Source organism: Phyllobates terribilis, unplaced genomic scaffold (genome assembly GCF_046119375.1).
Source record: "Phyllobates terribilis strain yellow unplaced genomic scaffold, ASM4611937v1 Scaffold_3__8_contigs__length_932513732, whole genome shotgun sequence".
Taxonomy (NCBI): Eukaryota; Metazoa; Chordata; class Amphibia; order Anura; family Dendrobatidae; genus Phyllobates; species Phyllobates terribilis.
This window is the reverse complement of record NW_027362763.1, coordinates 472,976,561-472,999,791: the sequence shown is the minus strand read 5'-3', so window position 1 is coordinate 472,999,791 and position 23,231 is coordinate 472,976,561. Positions and strand designations below refer to the sequence as shown.

Sequence of the window (23,231 nt, the reverse complement as noted above, 5' to 3'; positions counted from 1 at the left end):
CCGGCACTGGGAATCTTGTTAAAGTTGAGGGACGCATGGATTCCACTCAGTATCAGCAGATTCTTGACAATAATGTTCAAGAATCAGTGACAAAGTTGAAGTTACGCAGGGGATGGATCTTTCAGCAAGACAATGATCCAAAACACCGCTCCAAATCTACTCAGGCATTCATGCAGAGGAACAATTACAATGTTTTGGAATGGCCATCCCAGTCCCCAGACCTGAATATCATTGAACATCTGTGGGATCATTTGCAGAGGGCTGTCCATGCTCGGCGACCATCAAACTTAACTGAACTGGAATTGTTTTGTAAAGAGGAATGGTCAAAAATACCTTCATCCAGGATCCAGGAAATCATTAAAAGCTACAGGAAGCGACTAGAGGCTGTTATTTTTGCAAAAGGAGGATCTACTAAATATTAATGTCACTTTTCTGGTGAGGTGCCCATACTTATGCACCTGTCAAATTTTGTTTGAATGCAGATTGCACATTTTCTGTTAGTACAATAAACCTCATTTCAAGGCAGAAACATTACTGTGTCCAACAGTTATTACATATATCAAACTGAAATAGCTGTTGCAAAAACACCAATTTTTATAAAACATTAAGCTTAAGATTAATAGGGGTGCCCAAACTTTTTCATATAACTGTATGCAAGTGTGGTATCACTGCACTCACACTGACCTGAACAATCACACTGCCAGGTCATGTCGGAATTGCCTTTTTTACCAGGTCAACCAACTGGGAATTATTTTTTATTTTTTCATTATGTTACATAGTAAAATGCATGGTGTCCTTCAAAACTGCAACGCTTCCAAAGCAAGCCTTCATATGGATTTGTTGATGAAAAAATTAAATAAGTTATGGCAATTGGAAAAAGAGGAGTGAACCACAGCGCAAAATGTGGTATTTGGAAAGTGTGAACGTGGATTAGTCAGTCTTACATTGGAGTCTTCAATGGAAGACTTGTGCCCTTGTGTAGCCATTCAGTGGCATGCACTGTTAACAAAAAATATGCCGACACATTCCACCCAGATAGTGGACACTATTTTGGGATCTTTCAGTTTTAATGAAGGACTATCGCTACTTTCACCATTTCCCCATAACATAACAAAATGTGAACGGAGTCTAAATTTGTACGTTTCATTAGGAATTTTTATTTATTTTATTATTTTTACTCACTTTTATAGCACCATTAGTTCCACAGAACATAAGTATTTCTTTAGAGTGTGAAAGGAAACCCACACAAACACGGGGAGAACATAAACTTGCAGATGTCCTCGGTCAATGTAAATTCAATTACAGATGATTGATTGCATATATTTTTAGATGTATAAGTTATAGCACCTTTCTAACAGCGCTGTTTTTTTGTTTGTCTATAGCCCCTTCTATGGATACCATGAAAAAGAAAGGCAGTTCATGAAAATCTATCTGTACAATCCATCTATGGTGAAAAGGTAAGTGTTAATATCTGATTCTGATACTTTTGCTTGTGCATAGGTCTTTTAAAGAGGCATTTTGTGTGTCTAAATCATATACCATCACTTACTGTTTGGCCAGGACCTAAATGCCTAGACTACCATTAGCCTTACAGTGATGGGGCTGCAGCACTAGTTGCACAATGCGACCACTTTGCTGTTGTTTTCTTCACAATGATGCTTTTGCCATCGCCTGTATTTCTGGTACCTGCACAGCAGGAGCGCAGCTCTGCAGGAGAAATGCTGTAAGCATCTTTGTGCCTTTGTTCTCCAGGCCTCATCCTAGGTTTTATTTTTCTTCTTATGGGGACTGTTAGATGTCCCATGTTACAGAGGTTTTCTGGTGACAAAATCTCTTTAAAGAATACGTCCAGCAATGTCACTTGTCACTCTACTTGTTATGCATGTGGTGGCATTTTTATCACAGTACAGAGTAGACAACTTTCCACTATTATTCAGTGAGTTTCTATGTATTATGTCTGCTGCTGGCCAAATATACATTGGTCAAAAAAAATAAAGGGAACACTTAAACAACAGAATATAATAACTCCAAGTAAATCAAACTTCTGTGAAATCAAACTGTCCACTTAGGAAGCAACACTGATTGACAATCAATTTCACATGCTGTTGTGCAAATGGAATAGACAATAGATGGAAATTATTGGCAATTATCAAGACACCCTCAATAAAGGAGCGGTTCTGCAGCTGGGGACCACAGACCACATCTCAGTACCAATGCTTTCTGGCTGATGTTTTGGTCACTTTTGAATGTTGGTTGTGCTTTCACACTCGTGGTAGCACGAGACGGACTCTACAACCCACAGAAGTTGGCCAGGTAGTGCAGCTCATCCAGAATGGCACATCAATGCGAGCTGTGGCAAGAAGGTTTGCTGTGTCTGTCAGCGTAGTGTCCAGAGGCTGTAGGCGCTACCAGGAGACAGGCCAGTACCCCAGGAGACATGGAGGGGGCCATAGGAGGGCAACAACCCAGCAGCAGAACCGCTACTTCTGCCTTTGTGCAAGGAGTTACAGGAGGAGCACTGCCAGAGCCCTGCAAAATGACCTCCACCAGGCCACAAATGTGCATGTGTCTGCACAAACGGTTAGAAACCGACTCCATGGGGGTGATTTGAGGGCCCGACGTCCACAGATGGGGGTTGTGCTCACAGCCCAACACCGTGCAGGACGTTTTGCATTTGCCACAGAACACCAGGATTGGCAAAGTCGCCACTGGCGCCCTGTGCTCTTCACAGATGAAAGCAGGTTCACACTGAGAACATGTGACAGACGTGACAGAGTCTAGAGACGCCGTGGAGAGCGATCTGCTGCCTGCAACATCCTTCAGCATGACCGGTTTGGCAGTGGGTCAGTAATGGTGTGGGGTGGCATTTCTTTGGAGGGCCGCACAGCCCTCCGTGTGCTCGCCAGAGGTAGCCTGACTGCCATTAGGTACCGAGATGAGATCTTCAGACCCCTTGTGAGACCATATGCTGGTGCGGTTGGCCCTGGGTTCCTCCAAATGCAGGACAATGCCAGACCTCATGTGGCTGGAGTGCGTCAGCAGTACCTGCAAGGTGAAGGCATTGAAGCTATGGACTGGCCCGCCCGTTCCCCAGACCTGAATCCGATTGAGCACATCTGGGACATCATGTCCCACTCCATCCACCAATGTCATGTTGCACCACAGACTGTCCAGGAGTTGGTGGATGCTTTAGTCCAGGTCTGGGAGGAGATCCCACAGGAGACCATCCGCAACCTCATCAGGAGCATGCCCAGGCGTTGTGGGGAGGTCATACAGGCACGTGGAGGCCACACACAATACTGAGCCTCATTTTGACTGGTTTTAAGGACATTACATCAAAGTTGGATCAGCCTGTAGTGTGTTTTTCCACTTTAATTTTGGGGGTGACTCCAAATCCAGGCCTCCATTGGTTAATAAATTTGATTTCCATTGATGATTTTTGTGTGATTTTGTTGTCAGCACATTCAACTTTGTACAGAACAAAGTATTCAACGAGAATATTTCATTCATTCAGATCTAGGATGTGTTATTTGAGTGTTCCCTTTATTTTCTTGAGCAGTGTAGTTACGTGATTAAAGCATGTGCACTTGGGAGTGAGTGGGGATATCAAAACAAAGATGGGATCTCATGAGAACATTAAGATTAGTGTGCCACTTTAAAATATACTATATACAGGGTGGTCCAAAAGTACAGTACAGACCAAAAGTTTGGACACACCTTCTCATTTAAAGATTTTTCTGTATTTTCATGACTTTGAAAATTGTACATTCACACTGAAGGCATTAAAACTATGAAATAACACATGTGGAATTATATACTTAACAAAAAAGTGTGAAACAACTGAAAATATGTCTTATATTCTAGGTTCTTCAAATTAGCCACCTTTTGCTTTGATGACTGCTTTGGCATTCTCTTGATGAGCTTCAAGAGGTAGTCACCGGAAATGGTCTTCCAACAATCTTGAAGGAGTTCCCAGAGATGCTTAGCACTTGTTGGCACTTATGCCTTCACTCTGCGGTCCAGCTCACCCCAATCCATCTCGATTGGGTTCAGCTCTGGTGACTGTGGTGGCAAGGTCATCTGGCGTAGCACCCTATCAATCTCCTTCTTGGTCAGATAGCCCTTAGACAGCCTGGAGGTGTGTTTGGCGTCATTGTCCTGTTGAAAAATAAATGATGGTCCAACTAAAGGCAAATCGGATGGAATAGCATGCCGCTGCAAGATGCTGTGGTAGCCATGCTGGTTCAGTATGCCTTCAATTTTGAATAAATCCCCAACAGTGTCACCAGCAAAGCACCCCCACACCATCACACCTCCTCCTCCATGCTTCACGGTGGGAACCAGGCATGTAGAGTCCATCCGTTCACCTTTTCTGCATCGCACAAAGACACGGTGGTTTGAACCAAAGATCTCAAATTTGGACTCATCAGATCAAAGCACAGATTTCCACTGGTCTAATGTCCATTCCTTGTGTTCTTTAGCCCAAACAAGTCTCTTCTGCTTGTTGCCTGTCCTTAGCAGTGGTTTCCTAGCAGCTATTTTACCATGAAGGCCTGCTGCACAAAGTCTCCTCTTAACAGTTGTTGTAGAGATGTGTCTGCTGCTAGAACTCTGTGTGGCATTGACCTGGTCTCTAATCTGAGCTGCTGTTAACCTGCAATTTGTGAGGCTGGTGACTCGGATAAACTTATCTTCAGAAGCAGAGGTGACTCTTGGTCTTCCTTTCCTGGGACGGTCCTCATGTGAGCCAGTTTCTTTGTAGCGCTTGATGGTTTTTGCAACTGCACTTGGGGACACTTTCAAAGTTTTACCAATTTTTCGGACTGACTGACCTTCATTTCTTAAAGTAATGATGGCCATCGTTTTTCTTTACTTAGCTGCTTTTTTTCTTGCCATAATACAAATTCTAAGTAAAGAAAAACGAGTGGCCATCATTACTTTAAGAAATGAAGGTCAGTCAGTCCGAAAAATTGGGAAAACTTTGAAAGTGTCCCCAAGTGCAGTTGCAAAAACCATCAAGCGCTACAAAGAAACTGGCTCACATGAGGACCGTCCCAGGAAAGGAAGACCAAGAGTCACCTCTGCTTCTGAAGATAAGTTTATCCGAGTCACCAGCCTCAGAAATTGCAGGTTAACAGCAGCTCAGATTAGAGACCAGGTCAATGCCACACAGTTCTAGCAGCAGACACATCTCTACAACAACTGTTAAGAGGAGACTTTGTGCAGCAGGCCTTCATGGTAAAATAGCTGCTAGGAAACCACTGCTAAGGACAGGCAACAAGCAGAAGAGACTTGTTTGGGCTAAAGAACACAAGGAATGGACATTAGACCAGTGGAAATCTGTGCTTTGGTCTGATGAGTCCACATTTGAGATCTTTGGTTCCAACCACCGTGTCTTTGTGCGACGCAGAAAAGGTGAACGAATGGACTCTACATGCCTGGTTCGTACCGTGAAGCATGGAGGAGGAGGTGTGATGGTGTGGGGGTGCTTTGCTGGTGACACTGTTGGGGATTTATTCAAAATTGAAGGCATACTGAACCAGCATGGCTACCACAGCATCTTGCAGTGGCATGCTATTCCATCCGGTTTGCGTTTAGTTGGACCATCATTTATTTTTCAACAGGACAATGACCCCAAACACACCTCCAGGCTGTGTAAGGACTATTTGACCAAGACGGAGAGTGATGGGGTGCTACGCCAGATGACCTGGCCTCCACAGTCACCCGACCTGAACCCAATCGAGATGGTTTGGGGTGAGCTGGACCTCAGAGTGAAGGCAAAAGGGCCAACAAGTGCTAAGCATCTCTGGGAACTCCTTCAAGATTGTTGGAAGACCATTTCCGGTGACTACCTCTTGAAGCTCATCAAGAGAATGCCAAGAGTGTGCAAGCAGTCATCAAAGCAAAAGGTGGCTACTTTGAAGAACCTAGAATATAAGACATATTTTCAGTTGTTTCACACTTTTTTGTTAAGTATATAATTCCACATGTGTTAATTCATAGTTTTGATGCCTTCAGTGTGAATGTACAATTTTCATAGTCATGAAAATACAGAAAAATCTTTAAATGAGGTGTGTCCAAACTTTTGGTCTGTACTGTGTATGTATGTATGTATGTGTGTGTATATATATATATATATATAATATATATATATATATATATATATATATATATATATATATATATATATATATATATATATATATATATATATATAATATAATATTAATTATATTTTCTTTTTAGTAACACACTAGTTTTCATAAATGGCAAAATGTGCCAATACCTACTTGGCAACTTTCCCACGACTTCCGGGAAGTAGAGGAGATCTCCTGGAGGAATTGTCAGATGTGGCAATTTTATTTTTTTTCCAGGAAAAAGAAAAAAAAGAGGAACTCAAATAAGTTGTTGGGCATATTTTACTGCAGTTCTGCTTTCTCTGTGGTGGAAAAGCAGCTGCATTTTTTTGTTAGAAAAGCTCAGTAGCCTTTTTACAAAATGTTGCCTCAAAATGCCGCGTTTAACAGTACAAGCAAAGCGGATGAGATTTATAGAAATCTCATGCCCACTGTGCTTATTTTTTACGCTGCGTAAATTGACCTGCGGTGCGTTTTTTTTCAAGCCGCGGCATGTCAATTTCTCTTGAAGGTACACTGAGTCTACTGTGCAGAATTTCCCCATAGACTTGCATTAGATGTGGAAATTCCGCAGGTAAAAGACACACATGCGTTTTTAGTGCGTTTACATGGCGGAAATTCACCAAAAACGCATTAATCCGCACCTAATGATGTCAATAGCTGGAAGTTTCAAAAACAAAACGTCTTTAACTCTTTATTTAAAGGATGATACACTAAACGGAGACAAAATTCTCAGTTTAAAAAACGCGATAAAAATGTAGCATCAAAAGCGTAAATTAGAAATACGCAAGTAAACTAAGGTGCGGAGATGGTGCAAAAATTCTGCAGCGTCAAAAACTCAACTGATACTGATAGTGGGAACATAGCCTAAGATAGCGGATCCTGCAAAATTCAAATTCTCCTGTTCAAATGGATTGTCCAGGGAAAGTCGATTCGCGGAGAAGTTATTCTGCATGAGTTCAGTGTAACTTATCATGCTCTGCGGTCTATCCAGGCCCGACAACATAATAAACATAAAATGTAAATAATATAAAATCTTTATACTCGCCTCTCTGGCTCTTCACCCGTCTGGTCCTTGCATCTTCGGATCCTCACCACTTGCACTGAAATACACTGAGCTGGGACTTGGTTATAATGTCACAACAGCCTGAGACGCAATTTTAGCGCTCGTGGCTGTGATCAGAATGTGTGACAAGGACCAGACTGGTTACTGAAGCAAATCCCCAAAAAATCCTTATTTTAGCACAAGTAGAATTCAATTCCACTCACATTTATTCTTTCATCTCTTATGCAGTTTGCCACACTAAATGCCTAGAAAAAACAACAACAAGACACGCATCCAATCTTATATGTCAGAACATATGCATACTTTTGTGTTTTGAAAATATTTTCCAGAAATATGTTAATAATTTCTGGATACACTTACTACCATTCATTCTGCTTTTTATCTACCTGTAGATCCTTTACAGGCCAAATATTATCAGCAATTAAATTTTTGTTTTCGTTTTAATGCTATTTAGTATGTGCTTTAGTGACATTAAAAAGCTCAAATTTATCAGGATTGTTCACAAAAACATGTTCCTTTTTATTTCTCAGAGTGAGTGAATTGCTGCAAGGTGGAGCTGTGATGAACAAGTGCTATCAGCCTCACGAAGCCCACGTTCCCTATCTTCTACAGCTCTTCATTGACTACAACTTGTATGGGATGAACCTGATCATACTTGCTGCTGTAAAGTTCCGAAGAGCTCGGAGAAAAGGTACGTCCTCATTAGGGACTTTTGTTCCTAAAGGCAATTAATTTTTTAAGATATTTCTGTGATCAGAAGAACTCCCACTACTCTGGGTGGCCCGATAATATAATGGTAACAACAAAAAAATGGAATCCCTAATATTTGTTAAGTTTGTTGCAAGCTTGAACTCTTAATATACACTAAGGGTATGTTTTTAGGTGAATATTTTTGTTGCAGATGAATTTGTTGCCTAAAACAGAAGGGGAAAAAAAGCATTAAAACAGTTTAACCTATTTTTTTGTTTTCTTTATTCTATTTAAAGGGGTTTTCCCACGAACAAAAGTCAATTTTAATCAATATTTCTTGGAATAATAATTTCCGTAATTGGATGTGTTTAAATAAAATGTTCCTGTGCTGAGATAATCTTATACATGTGCCCCTGCTGTGTACTGTGTAATGGCTGTGTCTGACCTTACAGGGACATGGTCTGATCATACCACATCTCCTGGGCAGGGGAGGACACAAAAGAGTATACAGACAGGACAGCACGGGATCGCAGCTGATTCTTTTTGTGAGAGAAAACATTTCCCTGCCTGTTTTTAAACAATGTTTTACTTAAAATAAAGAATAAATTGCGACACCCTGCTGTCCTGTCTGTATACTCTTTTGCTTCCTCCCCTGTCCAGGAGATGCAGTATGATCAGACCATGTCCCTGTACAGTCAGACACAGCCATTACACAGTACACAGCAGGGGAACATTTATAAGATTATCTCAGCACAGGAACATTTTATTTAAACACATCCAATTGTGGAACTTATTATTATCCCCAGATCTATTGATTAAATTGAACTTTTCTTCATGGGACAACCCATTTAAGTAAGAAAACATTTTCTATGCTAAAACAGTGAAAAAAATTGACTTGTTTCTCTTTTTTTCCATGCTAAGTTTAAAGGGTATAGAAAAATAAAATTAAACCTTTTTTCCACAAAAAGTGTTTTAAACACACAAAGAAAAAAAAAACATTTTGTTTTGCCGCAATCATAACAACCCGTGTATTAAAGTTAACACATTACTGTATTTAAATAGCACTGTGAATGACATGGTTCGGGGGGAAACATGGTATTTTTTTTTTTAATTTATAGCAAACACACCCCTTAAAAGAAAAGGAAAGTTAAATTAGATGAATCAATAGCCTTCCGCCGTCACCTCTTTGGCCCCATTCAACACAATCGTGGGTTGTATATGATTTTTTATGGCCTCTGGGGGTCTAACCATTTAAAGGGAATCTGTCACCAGGTTTTTACTACCTACTTTTTCAATAGCATCATTTTGGTGTACGACTTGTCCAACACTAAAAAGAAACCCTCATATGGCTGCATCATTGAAATAAAAAAAAATAGTTATGGCTTTCAGAATCGACGATAAAGAAATTTAAAAATCAAAAAAAAAGTAGTCGCTGTAAACTTATATTGTGAAAGAGACTTCCATTTTAAACAGACACCTGAATGAGCCAGTTGGTCTGTTAGCAAGTCACATGAAACTGGGGAAGATGGCGATCAGGAAAAATTTTGATGCATTTGCCCATCATTACATACATAATAAGGATGGATTATGAAATGAAAATTTTGATGAGACATCTTCTTTTCAATGGAATCTGTGAACAGCCTTTTGCTATGTAATCCGAGAGGACCATAATTTAGGAGCAGAGTTCCTGATTACAGGGATGTGTCACTTACTGGGCTGTGTTTTGCTGCTTCAATGCAATCATCCTTTTATCAGCAGGAGATGATCACTACAGGACAACATGGCATGTGCAGTCTAGTCCAACCACGCCCCCAGCATTGATTAGCAGCTTTCTGTCACTGTACTATGTACACAGGAAGCTGTGGTCTTGGCGGGGTTATACACACCTCAACAACTGAGCTATGCTAGATCTGCAGCAGAGAAAACTGTGACTCTTATCATAATTACTGCACCCAGTAAACTAAGCGATCACTGAAATCAGGGTCTCTTTCCCTTTCACATGGTGCTGGCAGATTACCTAGCAAAAATTGCTTACAGATTCCATTTAAGTAAAAGTGTAAAAAGACAGCTCACCTCATTGATTAACAATACATATCCATGTTTTTAAGATTTAGCTCCTGGATACATTTTTTTTCAGGCTGTACTGGTAATTTCATAACAAACGCTGATGAATTTCTGACACTTATGTCCTATGCCGACGCTTTGTATATATTTTTTTCTATAGATATTGGCCACATAAAATAACATATGCATGTATTGTCTCTGTAACTGTGATAATGTATGGTAAGCAAATGGCATTACCTTTAAACTAAGGTTCTAAGGTATGTTAGCAAATACATGTAAAATGGTGCCCAAAGGATAGAACCTGCACAAATCAAAGCTATCAATGAAGAAAGTGATGCCTACTGGAATGTCCTTAAGGACATCAGCAATATTGTCCATAAGAGGGTAAGCTTTTAGTTATTAAGCATTCATAAGCACGACATGACAGATCTGGGTGCGTGCACGCTCTGGCGAGTCAGGATCTTTTAATAAGAGGTCACATAGCAGCTGCTCCACCTCCGGCTGCTGCCTGTCAGTTAATGCATCTGGAAATGATTTAGCGTTCGCTCTGGTCAGACAGCACTGAGTCATGCTAAGCTTCATCTGAATTCTTGTTTCCATGGAGCTGTTTGTCCAATTTACCGTCGGTAAGTATTTTCCGAAGGACAGGGATCAGAAAGATTTTTTTCCCATAACATGTACCCTCCACTTAGTGTGAGTCTGTAGGACTGATATAGCTGCTAATCAAACCAGGGACCACCTCTTACATACACTACTTGTTTAACCAGAAACATTTTGTATTCATAGAATATGCAAAAATGTGTTACCTTCAGTTTTGTCTGGAGGGCACACATGATAATATAAAAAAGCCAGCAGGCCCATAGACAATGAGTGGAGCAGTGACCGCACCAATCCAACAGGGCACACAGGAGTCCAATTCTAAGGATCACTGGGGGTCCTGATGGTGGAGTAACCCACCAAACAGAAATATAGCACCTAAATTGTTGATAGGTGGAAACTTTTAATGTTGGGAATAACCCTTTAATATAATGCTTGAAATGAGAAAATATTAATGAATGTATTTGCAGGGTGCGTGTTAAGAAAAAAGTAAAATGCGAGTGTGTGTGTGTACAAAAACAATAATAAATACTGTAGGGTTTTACTCACTCAGCTGCTTTTAAGGTAGGCACATAACTGTAACTTCATAAACCGCACTTTTAGAAGTAAAACAAAACACAGCTTTGTCCAGCACAGAGTAACAAACAGAAAATAAACAGTTCATACAGTAGTCATGGTCAGTGTCCTTTAGCACAAACACGCTGGAGGTCTCCACACCTCCAGCCACAGACACTGAATGATACACTTGGTGTCTATTTTATTAACAAAAACCATGCCCCCTAGGGGGTGGGGATATGTGAGCAGCCATTCCCTCCCATCTCTTATGACTGCTTGTAAAACCTGGCCCTGGTACGCCCAATTAACCCTCTCAGCACTATACGTGCTGGAGCATGCTTTCCTGGGTTTACATCATCGGAGCTACGAACCTCGGTGATACATATCTCCCCTCAAGGACCTTTCCGGTGGCCATCTTACAATATGTATAAATAAACTTCTCAAAATTGAAATTGCAACACCAAGAAGAAAAAAATGTGGCATTCTGGAAATCACAGGATGGATTGACATGTTAATGATATGCAAATGGTGGAAAAAATGGATACTAAACTTTCTAAACTTCACGATTTTTTTTTTTTTTTCACATTACCATCTTGTATGAGCACCACTCGAAGAAATATACGCTTTGCATGCTATCAGTGAGCAATAGGAAGTTTCTCAATTGGTGCATATCTATAGGGGCAAAGTAGTATGTAGTAATAAGCACCTACTGAAATGACTTATAGGCTGAATCGCTAATCATAGAAATATAATGAAGGAAAACCACGACCACAACAACCAAAGTATAACATCATAAAATATAGCTTTTATTGTATATATTAAAATACATAGGACTAACAGTATCTGGCACTGAACAAGTGCAGGAAAACACATATGACTAAAAAGAGATTCATCTCACTGAAGGGACGATACGGTCCACTAAGTATAGAGTCCAAGACAGCACAGCTCAAAATAGTCAAACCTTCCAATAGCTATTCATGTGAATGGTTCCTAGGTATTTATGGCATAGTTCCCCCAACAGAGAAATACATATGAAAAAAGGGAAACACACATCTAGCAAATCATGAATCATCCATATGGTGACACAAAAGAGATCACCATGTGGTCCTAGAGTTACACAAATAGGGGGCTATGCCAGTGGGACACAATATGAACGGCCATGTAATCACATTATTAAACCACCATGTGGACATAGAATACCTGGGCCAGATGCTGGGCTGTCCAGGAGCTCACACAGGAACCACGCGTCCACCCCAACGCGCGTTTCGGCGTTGCCTTCTTCAGGGGGGCTATCAGTGAGGTTATTAATGGTTACCTGAGGAATTTTCTGGCTGGCTGAATGAATCCTTACCACCCACTCTTCCAATATGAGGAGACCCAATGGGCAACGCCATGATGAGGCCTTCACGAGGAAGTGGCTTAAATGTACCACCATGGCCTGCAGTTTCTCCAGACTTGTCTCCCATTGAATACATCTGGGACATCATTGGCCCACAAGTGTACAGGAAGCTGCCAGCAGCAGATCCTTATTTGGCAACTGTTAACCCCTTTACGAAATTTGGCGTAAGTGTTCTTCATGGTCGGGAAGGGGTTCCCGCAAAATTATGTAAATTTATGTCATGTGGGCACAGGAGCTGTGCCCGCACGATCACTGCTGGTAGCTCAGCAATAGCGATCGAAGCTTTTATAAAGCTGGGAGAGGAAGGGAGCTCCCTCTCCCTTCAGATCGGCACCCCCACGACATCATCGTGAGGGCCCGATCGTTTCGAGGGCAACCTGAGGTCTGCCAGCTATGGTAGAACCATGGTGTAAGAGGCTTCTGTCAGTTTAACACTGACAGTTATAATGCATTGCAGTGCTGGTGCATTGTAATGTATTATTCCAGTGATCAGAGTAATAAACGTTAAAGTCACATAGAGCATGCATGTCAAACTCTGGCCTGTAGGCCAAATCTGGCCCACAGGGTGATTATATTTGACCCACGACACCATAACCACCACCCATATGTGGGCCATTATTCTGCATGGAGGACTTTGTGGGGCCATTATAGCAGCAGCGAAACATAAAACCCGATATAAATCTGGTATCCCTGTAATCGCACTGACCCGAAGAATAAAGTCATCAAGTCACTTGTGCCGCATGTGGAACAGCGTAAAAAATAAATAATACTAAATCTTCACCTGCTGTTGATTTGTTCATTCTGCCTCCAAAAGATTGCAGTAAGGCTTGGCTCACGTGTATCTTGCGCTGAGCGCTTACATCGGGGTTTCCATGTAAATTTCTGAAATACATAATTCAGACGAAGCCCCCGGTGGAAGATTTCCTATAATGAGAAAGATGGAGTCACTGTAGTCTGACCTGTGATCCGGCAGTGTCCATCTTTTTAAGCGTGCATAAAAGCGCGGTCGTTCACTGTTTTGTGCAGTTCTGAAAAGGACACCGCTGAACAGAGGCCAGACGGAGTACAGAGTAACTCTGGTGCCTCATTATAGTGAATGGATCCCTCGGTTTCATCTGAATCATTTGACTATTTAGATGGAAACCCCGATGTAAGTACCCAGCGTAGAGCACAGGATAAATGGGATCCAAAGTATTATGTAAAATGTTCCCAACAAAAGCTTCAACTCAATCCACAAAAAAAAGCAAGTCCCCACTCTGGTCTGTAATTTGTTAACAGAAATATAGGGGGCTTCCATGTTGCTAGTAGCACAAAGGTTCTGGAAAAGCACTATGGCTCCCCCAAAAGAAATCCGGCGAATTCTGCACTCCCAGGTCCAAATGCGCCTTTCCCTTCTGAGCCCTCAGTGTGCCAAAACCACATTTAGCGTCCACGTGTTTGGCATTTCTGTAGCGATAAGAGCCCATTTAATTTACGCGTGCATGTCTCTAGAAGCACAAGCTGGGAATAACGTACTGCTCCCTACAACGTACTGTGCACTGCAATGTACGGGCACTACAATTGCAGATTTTAAATTTTCACTTGGCAACATATACGGAACAAAAATGTAAACGCAACACTTTTATTTTTGCTCCTACTTTTCATGAGCTGAACTCAAAGATCTAAGACTTTTTCTATGTACACACAAGGTTTTTTTCGCTCAAATATTGTTCACAAATTAGTCTAAACCTGTGTTAGTGAGCACGTTTCCTTTGCAGAGATAATCCATCCATCTGACAGATGTGGCAGATTCAGATGCTGATTAGATCCATGATTATTGCACATATGTGCCTTAGGCTGGCCACAATAAAAGGCCACTCGAAAAAGTGCAGTTTTACAGTATTGGTGGGGCCAAGTCAGTATCTGGTGACCACTGTTTGCTTCAGGCAGTGCAACACATCTCCCTCGCATAGAGTTGAGTAAGTTGTTGTGACCCCTCGAATGTTGGTCCACTCCTCTTCACCTTTTTACCCTTGTGAAAATGAAAAATTTGGGGCTGAAGTAATTTTTTTTTTTTAATCAAATAATTTTATTTAAACATTTTGAACATGAACCGGTAAGTTGACAATCACATCCTTTCAAATTTCCCCCCAACTCCCACCCCTTCCCGCCGTGAAGTAATTGTTTTTAAGGAAAAATATACATTATTTTTCGGATTATAAGATGCACCTTTTCCCTCCAAATTTGGGAAGAAAATGGGGGTACATCTTATAAGCTGGGTTACAGGAGGCAATGTCCGCTGCTACAGGAGGCCGGCTGCTGCAGGAATTGGGGAGGAGGGGGGGGGTGCTTCGTGGCCCAGGCAGGGAGGAGGTGGTGTCCCGGCGGTGCAAGGCTGCAGGCTCTGGGCTTTCAGAAGATGTCGGCGGTGAGCAGAGTCCCCATCCGGAGCCTCAGCATCTCCCCATTCCTGCCGGTGGCCTCCTGCAGCAGCGAATTCTACCTCCTGTGACCCCTGCTACACCGCAGCCGCCCCCAGGTCAGCTACCATAAAGTCGGACTATAAGATTCACCAACGTTTTATTTAAAAAAATGTTTTCCTATTTTCCACCCCAACATTTGGGGTGTGTCTTTTAGTCTGCAAAATACTACAGTATTTTTTTCATTTTCATGGCTCAACTTTATAAAATTCTGTGAAGCACCTGTGGTTCAAGGTGCTCACCACACCTCAAGATAAGTTCCTTGAAGCAGGGGCATACATAGAAGCCATGGGGCCCCATAGCAAAAGTCCTAATCCCCCCCCCCTTTCTTCTCGCAGCAGTAGGCGGGGTCACGGCGCACAGGAAGAGTCACAAAATGGCATACCTCATAATCTGCAAAGATTGGGAGAGAGACCTATATTGCAGTAAATTCGCTCCTTCTTAAGCACCTTAATGTTTTAACCCACTACAATACACCTTTTGTGGCCTGTATTGTATAATGCCTCTAAAAATGCTTCTGGCACACTGCACGATACCCTCACCCAACAGTGAATTCCCCTGTACGCACAGTATGATTAACTCCAAAATAGTATGATAGTATCATGTCCCCAATGCACACACCCCCACATTGCATGATCCCCCACATACAATTCCCCTACACACAGTATGAACGCTCCCACAATGGTCCCCATCACTACAGAATATGATGGTCCTATAAGTACTGACTGATAACAGAAAGCAAAAATATTACCTAGCCCATTCCATTGTTGTGCTGCTCCACTCTGTGTAGCGTGTAGAGTGGGGCTCTGCGCAGTAGGCTCGATCTTGTGACGTAAGTGAACCTGCTCTGCTGAGATTTATACCCACAAGCTGAATGGTAGAGAAAAGATCAGAAAGATCCCTTGTGACAATTGTGTTGTCTGAGTAGTGTTATACCCACGGAAGACCCCGGGACTTCACATCCCTGTTCCACCATTGTATTCACTGTCTGACTGGTGTACATAGGACTCATCAGTGACATTGATTCTCAGACTCCACCTTAGACCTACACGATAACAATGCCCTGGAAGTGGAAAGCAAAGTACACATCACTTTATAGGGAATCTGTCACACCTACGGACTTATCTGACCTCTAATATGGGCATACAGGTGATAGAAATGTAAATCTATACCTACCTGTATGCCTCATATTAGATGTCTTGTTGCTGTGAAATGTCTTTTTATTCAATCAAGTTTCTGATGCTTGCGGGCCTGGGGCCCTGAAGAAATCCCAGCCTACTGTGTGAATTATAATGTTTCCCCCCTCCCCTGAATGTCAGTGTCCTGTGACATGCAGTTGCGGCGGCCAAATCCTGCGCCTGCGTCCTTCACCTTTTACGCGAGGTGCACTTCTTCCTGCCGTCTATGTTCATTGTACTGCAGGGATCTTGTGCGCAGGCGCGAGGAAGTCAGAGTGACTTGCCTGCGCACAAGATCCCTTCTCTACATTGATACATAGACGGCAGGAAGAAGTGCACCTCGCGTAAAAAGGTGAAGGGCGCAGGCGCGGAATTTGTGATGCATGCAGTTCAAGTTACCTGACTGCTGCGGCCTATCACAAGCTGCAGTGATCCGGTGTCTGGCAGAATGGTGACATTATTGCTGTTGGTGCAGGTCACAGATCACTCTGGATCCTGGAGGGTAACTGCAGGTGAGTAGGATTAATTGTGGTGTTTTTATTTTTACAAGGTCTAACCCTCCATAAGAACCTTTTACCAGATAATCTCTTTAATGTCCATGTATTACTGCCAGGGTGCAGCGCTTTCATTATTTTGGAAAACACCTTTAAAGGGAACCAGACAACTGATACCCATCATCCGCAGGTATCAGGCACGAGCTGTATGATGTCAGCCAGGTATGTTTGACTATGAAACGCTGCCACATTTCAGGGAAGAACATACTTTTATGGTATGTGCCCACGATCAGGCTATAGCAGCACTTTGGACGTAGTGTATTTTCTCCAAAGTGCTGCGTCCGATCACGCAGGTAAATCCGCATATGTTCATTGAACTCATGCAGAGTTACCGCATCTAATAAGATTTTATTGGGGAAATTTCTGTTACGGAGACTAGCGTCTCCGCAACAGAACTTGACGTGCTGCGCCTCCTAAAGCTCCTAAAGGGTTGAGTGTACATGGCGTCAAATAGAAGCATAGTGGACATGGGATTTCTGTAAATCCTATCCACTGTGCTTGTACTGTATAACGCAACTGTTTGGACGCAGCACAGGTGAGCTGTGCCCAAAACTGTGCTATTACGGATCGTGGGCACGTACCCTAAAAGCTGTTGAGGCTGAGCCACGCAGTTGATAAATCGGACAAACGTGACCCGGTGGCTTCTCCCAACCCACTGCCTGTGACTGACAGGTCTATAGTATTACTGCATGTATGATTAGTGAGAGACCGGTCAGTCACTAGCTGCGGGTGGGAGAAGCTGCTGGGTGACGTCTGTGCAACTAGTCCACCGTGCGGCTCGTACCATGGTGGCTTTTAAAGTATGTTTTTATCTGAAACTCCGTTGCGTTTCAGAGTAAAACATTCCTGGCTGAGATCATCCAGCTGGTGCCTGTGGATCGAGCAGAATTTATCATCTGTCAGGTTCACTTTAGGCCGCGCTCTATATCACAGGTGTGTACAGAACACGGACAGATTGTCCAGAGGAAATACAAGAATAGCCACACCATAGACATCATTGAAGAGAACCTGTCACGTCTTTTCTAGCATCTAAACTGTCCCCAGTGCATTGTTAGTGATACAATATGCATCACTAAATTTCATTAAAAACTGCGCTGTAATCGTGTCCAAAAAGCAGTTTATATAGTTAGATCGTACCTGCTCATTTAGTCATAGGGGTGTGCTTCATTTTTTCAATTTGGTTGATTTTCCTGGTTGAGCCCAAGTTGGGCACAAATTCCGACACTATTGTGAGAAGCTTGTGGAAGGATTTCCCAAACGTTTGACCCAAGTCATTCAGTTTAAGGATAATGGTACCAAATACTAATGAAATGTATGTAAACTTTTGACTTTGCAGTAAGTAATAAAAATGCCTTAAAACATTCTCTCCCTCATTATTCTGGCATTTGGCAAATATTAAAAATTATGGTAATCCTAATTGACGTAAAACGGGAAAGCTTTATTCTTTTTTCATGTCAGATATTGAGAAAAACATGCATGTGTCTTTTTATATAGTGTATGTAAACTTCTGGTTTCAACTGTACACATACTGTAGCTTCACAAATATATAGACATGACATATTTCACACCTCTATGCAAACATATACATATATACCCACACATTACACATGGACTTACCCTCCCTGCAGATGGTTGCACATAGTGCATTCAGCAGCTTCTTCTCCCTGTAGCCTGTACTTCCATCTTCTCTGTGGTGCAGCCTCCCCTCCTCCTGGGGCCCGACTGCTGAGCTTCCTCCTCTCTTGCTATAATTACAGGGCAGAGCAGAGCACGAACATATAGAGCAGAGAGATCAGTAGCCATACTGTAAGCAGCCACTCTGCTCTGCTGGAGCCCAGAACTGGTGGACGGAGCCTCCTCTTTTGCTCTAACAGAGCAGTGAGTCATCTTTTGCAAAGTCCTTCTCCCAACTCCCGGGCCCCCATGTCTCACAGGCCCCATAGGCGGCAGCGTGGTCTGCCACTATGGACCGGACGCTATTGCCTTGAAGGGTGTAGTTTCAAAAATGGGGCCACTTGTGGGGGTTTTCCACTGTTTAGGCACATCAGGGGCTCTGCAAATGTGACATGACATCTGCTGTCTATTCCAGACAATTTTCCACTCCAATGGTCAAATCGTGCCCCTTCCCTGCCGTGCTCCCAAACAATGGTTTTCCACCACATATGGGGTATTTTCGTACTCATGAGAAATTGCACAGCAAAATCATATGGTCCATTTTCTCCTGTTACCCTTGTGAAAATGTAAAATTTTCATTTTTTTTCTTCCACATTTGCTTTAATTCATGTCATGTATATGACCTCTTCCAGGCTATGGGGAGGACGTTGCCTTGAAGATGACTCTACCTCCAGTGCTTATTTTATATAAAAGGGGCATTACCAGTGTGAGACAACTAACTAACACAGAACAGGAGAAATGAAATTTGTCTCCTTTACAAACATTTTTTTGTGGCTCTCTAAGCTCTGCTGTATTGTAATAATATTACACCCTGTCTGTCTGTGAGATGGAGGCTGAAGCTGAGAGGAACCTACAGATGTGTCAGGTATAATCACACACAGCTCTGCAGTGAGATCAGGAGAGCAGAGAATGGACATTACTTGTCTCACACTGGTAACTCCCCTTCATGTAAAATATGCTCTGGAAGCAAAATTCTCTTCCCGGCAGCATCCTCCCCATAGCCTGGAAGAGATCATTTACATATAAGAAAAATGTGTATTTCTATGGAATAAGACATCAGATCGCAAATTTCAAGGTATCATTTTATTCAGCTTCCTACAGGGATGACTTTTTCCAGCAACCTATAACTTGTATGCCCATATTAATAATTTAGATAGGTCAAATGTGGTGACAGATTCCCCTTTTAACCCTTCGAACTTCCTAACAAAAAGATAATGTTTAAAGAAATGATGTTGATGTAAAGTAGACATGTGGGAAATGTTCTTTATTAACAATTTTGTGTGATAGAACAATCTGGTTTAAGGGCATAAAAAATTAAAAGTTTGATAAAAGTTCTAAATTTTAGCCAAAATTCCAATAATATTGACCTAAATTTACCACTAACATAAAATACAATGTGTCCCGAAAAAACATTCTTAGAAACACTGGGATATGTTGAAGTGTTCCTGAGTTATTACCTTATAAAGTGATACTGGTCAGAATTGTAAAATTTGGCCTGGTCATTAAGGTGAAAACATCCTCGGGGGTTAGTAACCTCACTGATAATGTGTTAGGACATGTAATTATGTGTATTTCCGTGGGAGACACTCGTATACAATTCGGAATAAATTGAGATGTTTTGAAAAAAAATCTTTTTTTTTTCCATAATTTGCATATCATTAACATGTTTATCCTTTATTTTTCATAATTCCATGACCATGAGCCTTTGCCTTCTTGGTGTTCAATGGTGAGCAGTCTTGTGTATTTATATATATATATATTTATTAATCCTTATATCTTTTTTCTATTGTTAAGGGGATGGCTCACAGGATATGAAGCCCTTGAAAGATACGCTCCCTGGAAGTTCCTTCAATGCTACCTTGGTGCTGTGGGAGGAAGATGAAATCCCTAGGTTTGTAAACATGATTCTCACCCTTGCTCAGTGCTATAATTTTGGCATGTAATTGTGGCTTTTAAGTAACTGTGCCGAGGATAATTACAACCTTACTGGTTGTCAATTCATTTTTAGGCTTTTTTTCCCCCTTGATAATAAACCACTTTAGAGTGGCTGCTTTGACTTAACAATGCAATTTTACTCACTCCCATTGAAGAGGTGACTAGATCTTTTATGAATGGAGTTGCCTGCATGAGAACTTATTTTATGTATCCTATTACAGAAATGAGTTCATATGTATACCGTATTTTTCGGACTATAAGACACTTTTTTCCTTCAAAATTTTGGAAGAAAATGGGGGGTGCGTCTTATAGTCCGAATGTTGGGGGGGGTGTATATATATGTGGGGTGTGGGGGGAGTGGTAGCAGAGGTGGAGCGGGGCACAGGAGGCAGCCGCCGCCCGCTTCAGCCTACACTGTCCCCGCTGCTAAAGAAAATGGATATTCACTGCTCCCCACGCCCATGGGGGGCACTGAATATTCATGCTCCTTAATAGCGGCACAGTGTAGCCGCGCTGCGGCTCCTGCTGCTGCCGGAATCGCCTGTGCCCGCTGTTAAAGGGCATGAATATTCAACCTCTCTCCACGCCCATGGATATGGGGAGGGGGTGAATATTCATGCCCTTTAATAAGCGGGCACACGTGATAGCCGGCAGCAGCAGGAGCCGCAGCGCGGCTACACTGTGTGCCGGCTATGAAGGAGAGTGAAGTCACTGCTCCCCGCGCACACAGTCCCGGCGTGGGGAGCAGTGACTTCCGGCAGCTGATCTCTCCTTGTGAGCCGCGCATGGCAGTGACGCCATGCACGGCTCACATGGAGAGATCAGTGCAGGCAGACAGGACGCAGCGCTGGAGGAGAGAAGAAAGGTGAGTAGGAGTGTTTATTTTTTTTTTTATGTGCAGCATGATGGGGATGAGGGGGGCATGCATACCAGGGTAAGGATGAGGGGTGCCATGCATACCAGGATAGGGATTAGGGGTGCCATGCATACCAGGATGTGGATTAGGGGTGCCATGCATACCAGGACAGGGATGAGGGGTGCCATGCATATCAGGTTAGGGATTAGGCGTGCCATGCATACCAGGATATGAATTAGGGGTGCCATGCATACCAGGACAGGGATGAGGGGTGCCATGCATACCAGGACAGGGATGAGGGGTGCCATGCATACCAGGACAGGGATGAGGGGTGCCATGCATACCAGGACAGGGATGAGGGGTGCCATGCATACCAGGACAGGGATGAGGGGTGCCATGCATACCAGGACAGGGATGAGGGGTGCCATGCATACCAGGACAGGGATGGGGGGTGCCATGCATACCAGGATGGGGGATGAGGGGTGCCATGCATACCAGGACAGGGATGAGGGGTGCCATGCATACCAGGACAGGGATGGGGGATTGCTGTGCCATGCATACCAGGATGGGGGATTGCTGTGCCATGCATACCAGGACGGGGATTGCTGTGCCATGCATACCAGGACGGGGATTAGGGGTGCCATGCATACCAGGATAGGGATGAGGGGTGCCATGCATACCAGGATAGGGATGAGGGGTGCCATGCATACCAGGATAGGGATGAGGGGTGTCATGCATACCAGGACAGGGATGAGGGGTGCCATGCATACCAGGATAGTAATGAGGGGTGCCATGCATACCAGGATAGGGATGAGGGGTGCCATGCATACTAGGACAGGGATGAGGGGTGCCATGCATACCAGGATGGGGGATTGCTGTGCCATGCATACCAGGATGGGGGATTGCTGTGCCATGCATACCAGGATGGGGATTAGGGGTGCCATGCATACCAGGACAGGGATGAGGGGTGCCATGCATACCAGGATAGGGATGAGGGTTGCCATGCATACCAGGATAGGGATGAGGGGTGCCATGCATACCAGGATAGGGATGAGGGGTGCCATGCATACCAGGATAGGGATGAGGGGTGCCATGCATACCAGGATGGAGGGATGCCAGGCATACCAGGATGGAGGGATGCCAGGCATACCAGGATGGGGATGGGGACCACATATAAAAGGAAGGGGGGGGGGCATATATACCAGGATGGGGGATATTGTCAGAATTGGGGGACATACCCCTATACCAGTGTCAGCAATAGATCCCCTCCTCCTTAAAAGTGCAGCATGACCACATTTTTGCTTACATTTTTTATTTTTATTTTCCTCCTCTAAAACCTAGGTGCGTCTTATGGTCCGGTGCGTCTTATGGTCCGAAAAATACGGTACTTCCTCTGTTCAAGGTCTCTATATTTTTGGCTAGAAAAAGGCTACAAAAAGTGTCTCACACTGGAGGACCCGCTCTGTCCTACATTACACAGATAACCCATTGTGCAATAAATAAATAAAACAAATCAAAGTGTCCTTGGAATGGCCCAGGGATTGTAGCCAAGAACACTTTGATTTGTTTTGTTTATGTATTTTACTCACTTATATAGCGCCATTAATTCCACAGCACTTTACAGGCATTATCATCACTGTCCCCATTGGAGCTCACAATCTACATTGCCTATCAGTATGTCTTTGGAGTGTGGGAGGAAACCAACGCAAACATGGGGAGAACATACAAACTCCTTGCAGATGTTGTCCTTGGTGGGATTTGAACCCAGGACCTCAGCATTGCAAGGCTGTAGTGCTAACCACTGAACCACTGTGCTGCCTGTTTTATTATCAAGTGATCCTTCTATACACAGCGGAGAACCTCTTTAACACCTAGGTGGACTGGCAAAGTGAATCTTTTGGACAGAATGCTATTTTTCTGTGTGTACTGTAATATCACAGAAGCATTTCTGCCCATTTTTTACCTTGCTAGCTCCAGATTTGGTGCCCTATTAATACTTTTCAATGCTGTTTGCCTCTGGGATATAAATTATGGCATTAGGCAAGGATTCTATGCGCTGACAAGCTT

At 43.0% G+C, this 23,231-nt stretch overlaps 1 protein-coding gene across 1 annotated transcript in view; it reads left to right on the top strand.

Moving 5' to 3' along the window:
- The window catches only part of REV3L (REV3 like, DNA directed polymerase zeta catalytic subunit), a 206,336-nt gene that overhangs the window by 104,204 nt on the left and 78,901 nt on the right, over nt 1–23,231 (top strand). Inside the window, exons 3-5 of the mRNA XM_073675863.1 lie at nt 1,383–1,457; nt 7,734–7,894; nt 20,168–20,264. Coding sequence (XP_073531964.1) covers nt 1,383–1,457; nt 7,734–7,894; nt 20,168–20,264 — 333 coding nt within the window. The remainder of the gene's footprint in view (nt 1–1,382; nt 1,458–7,733; nt 7,895–20,167; nt 20,265–23,231) is intronic.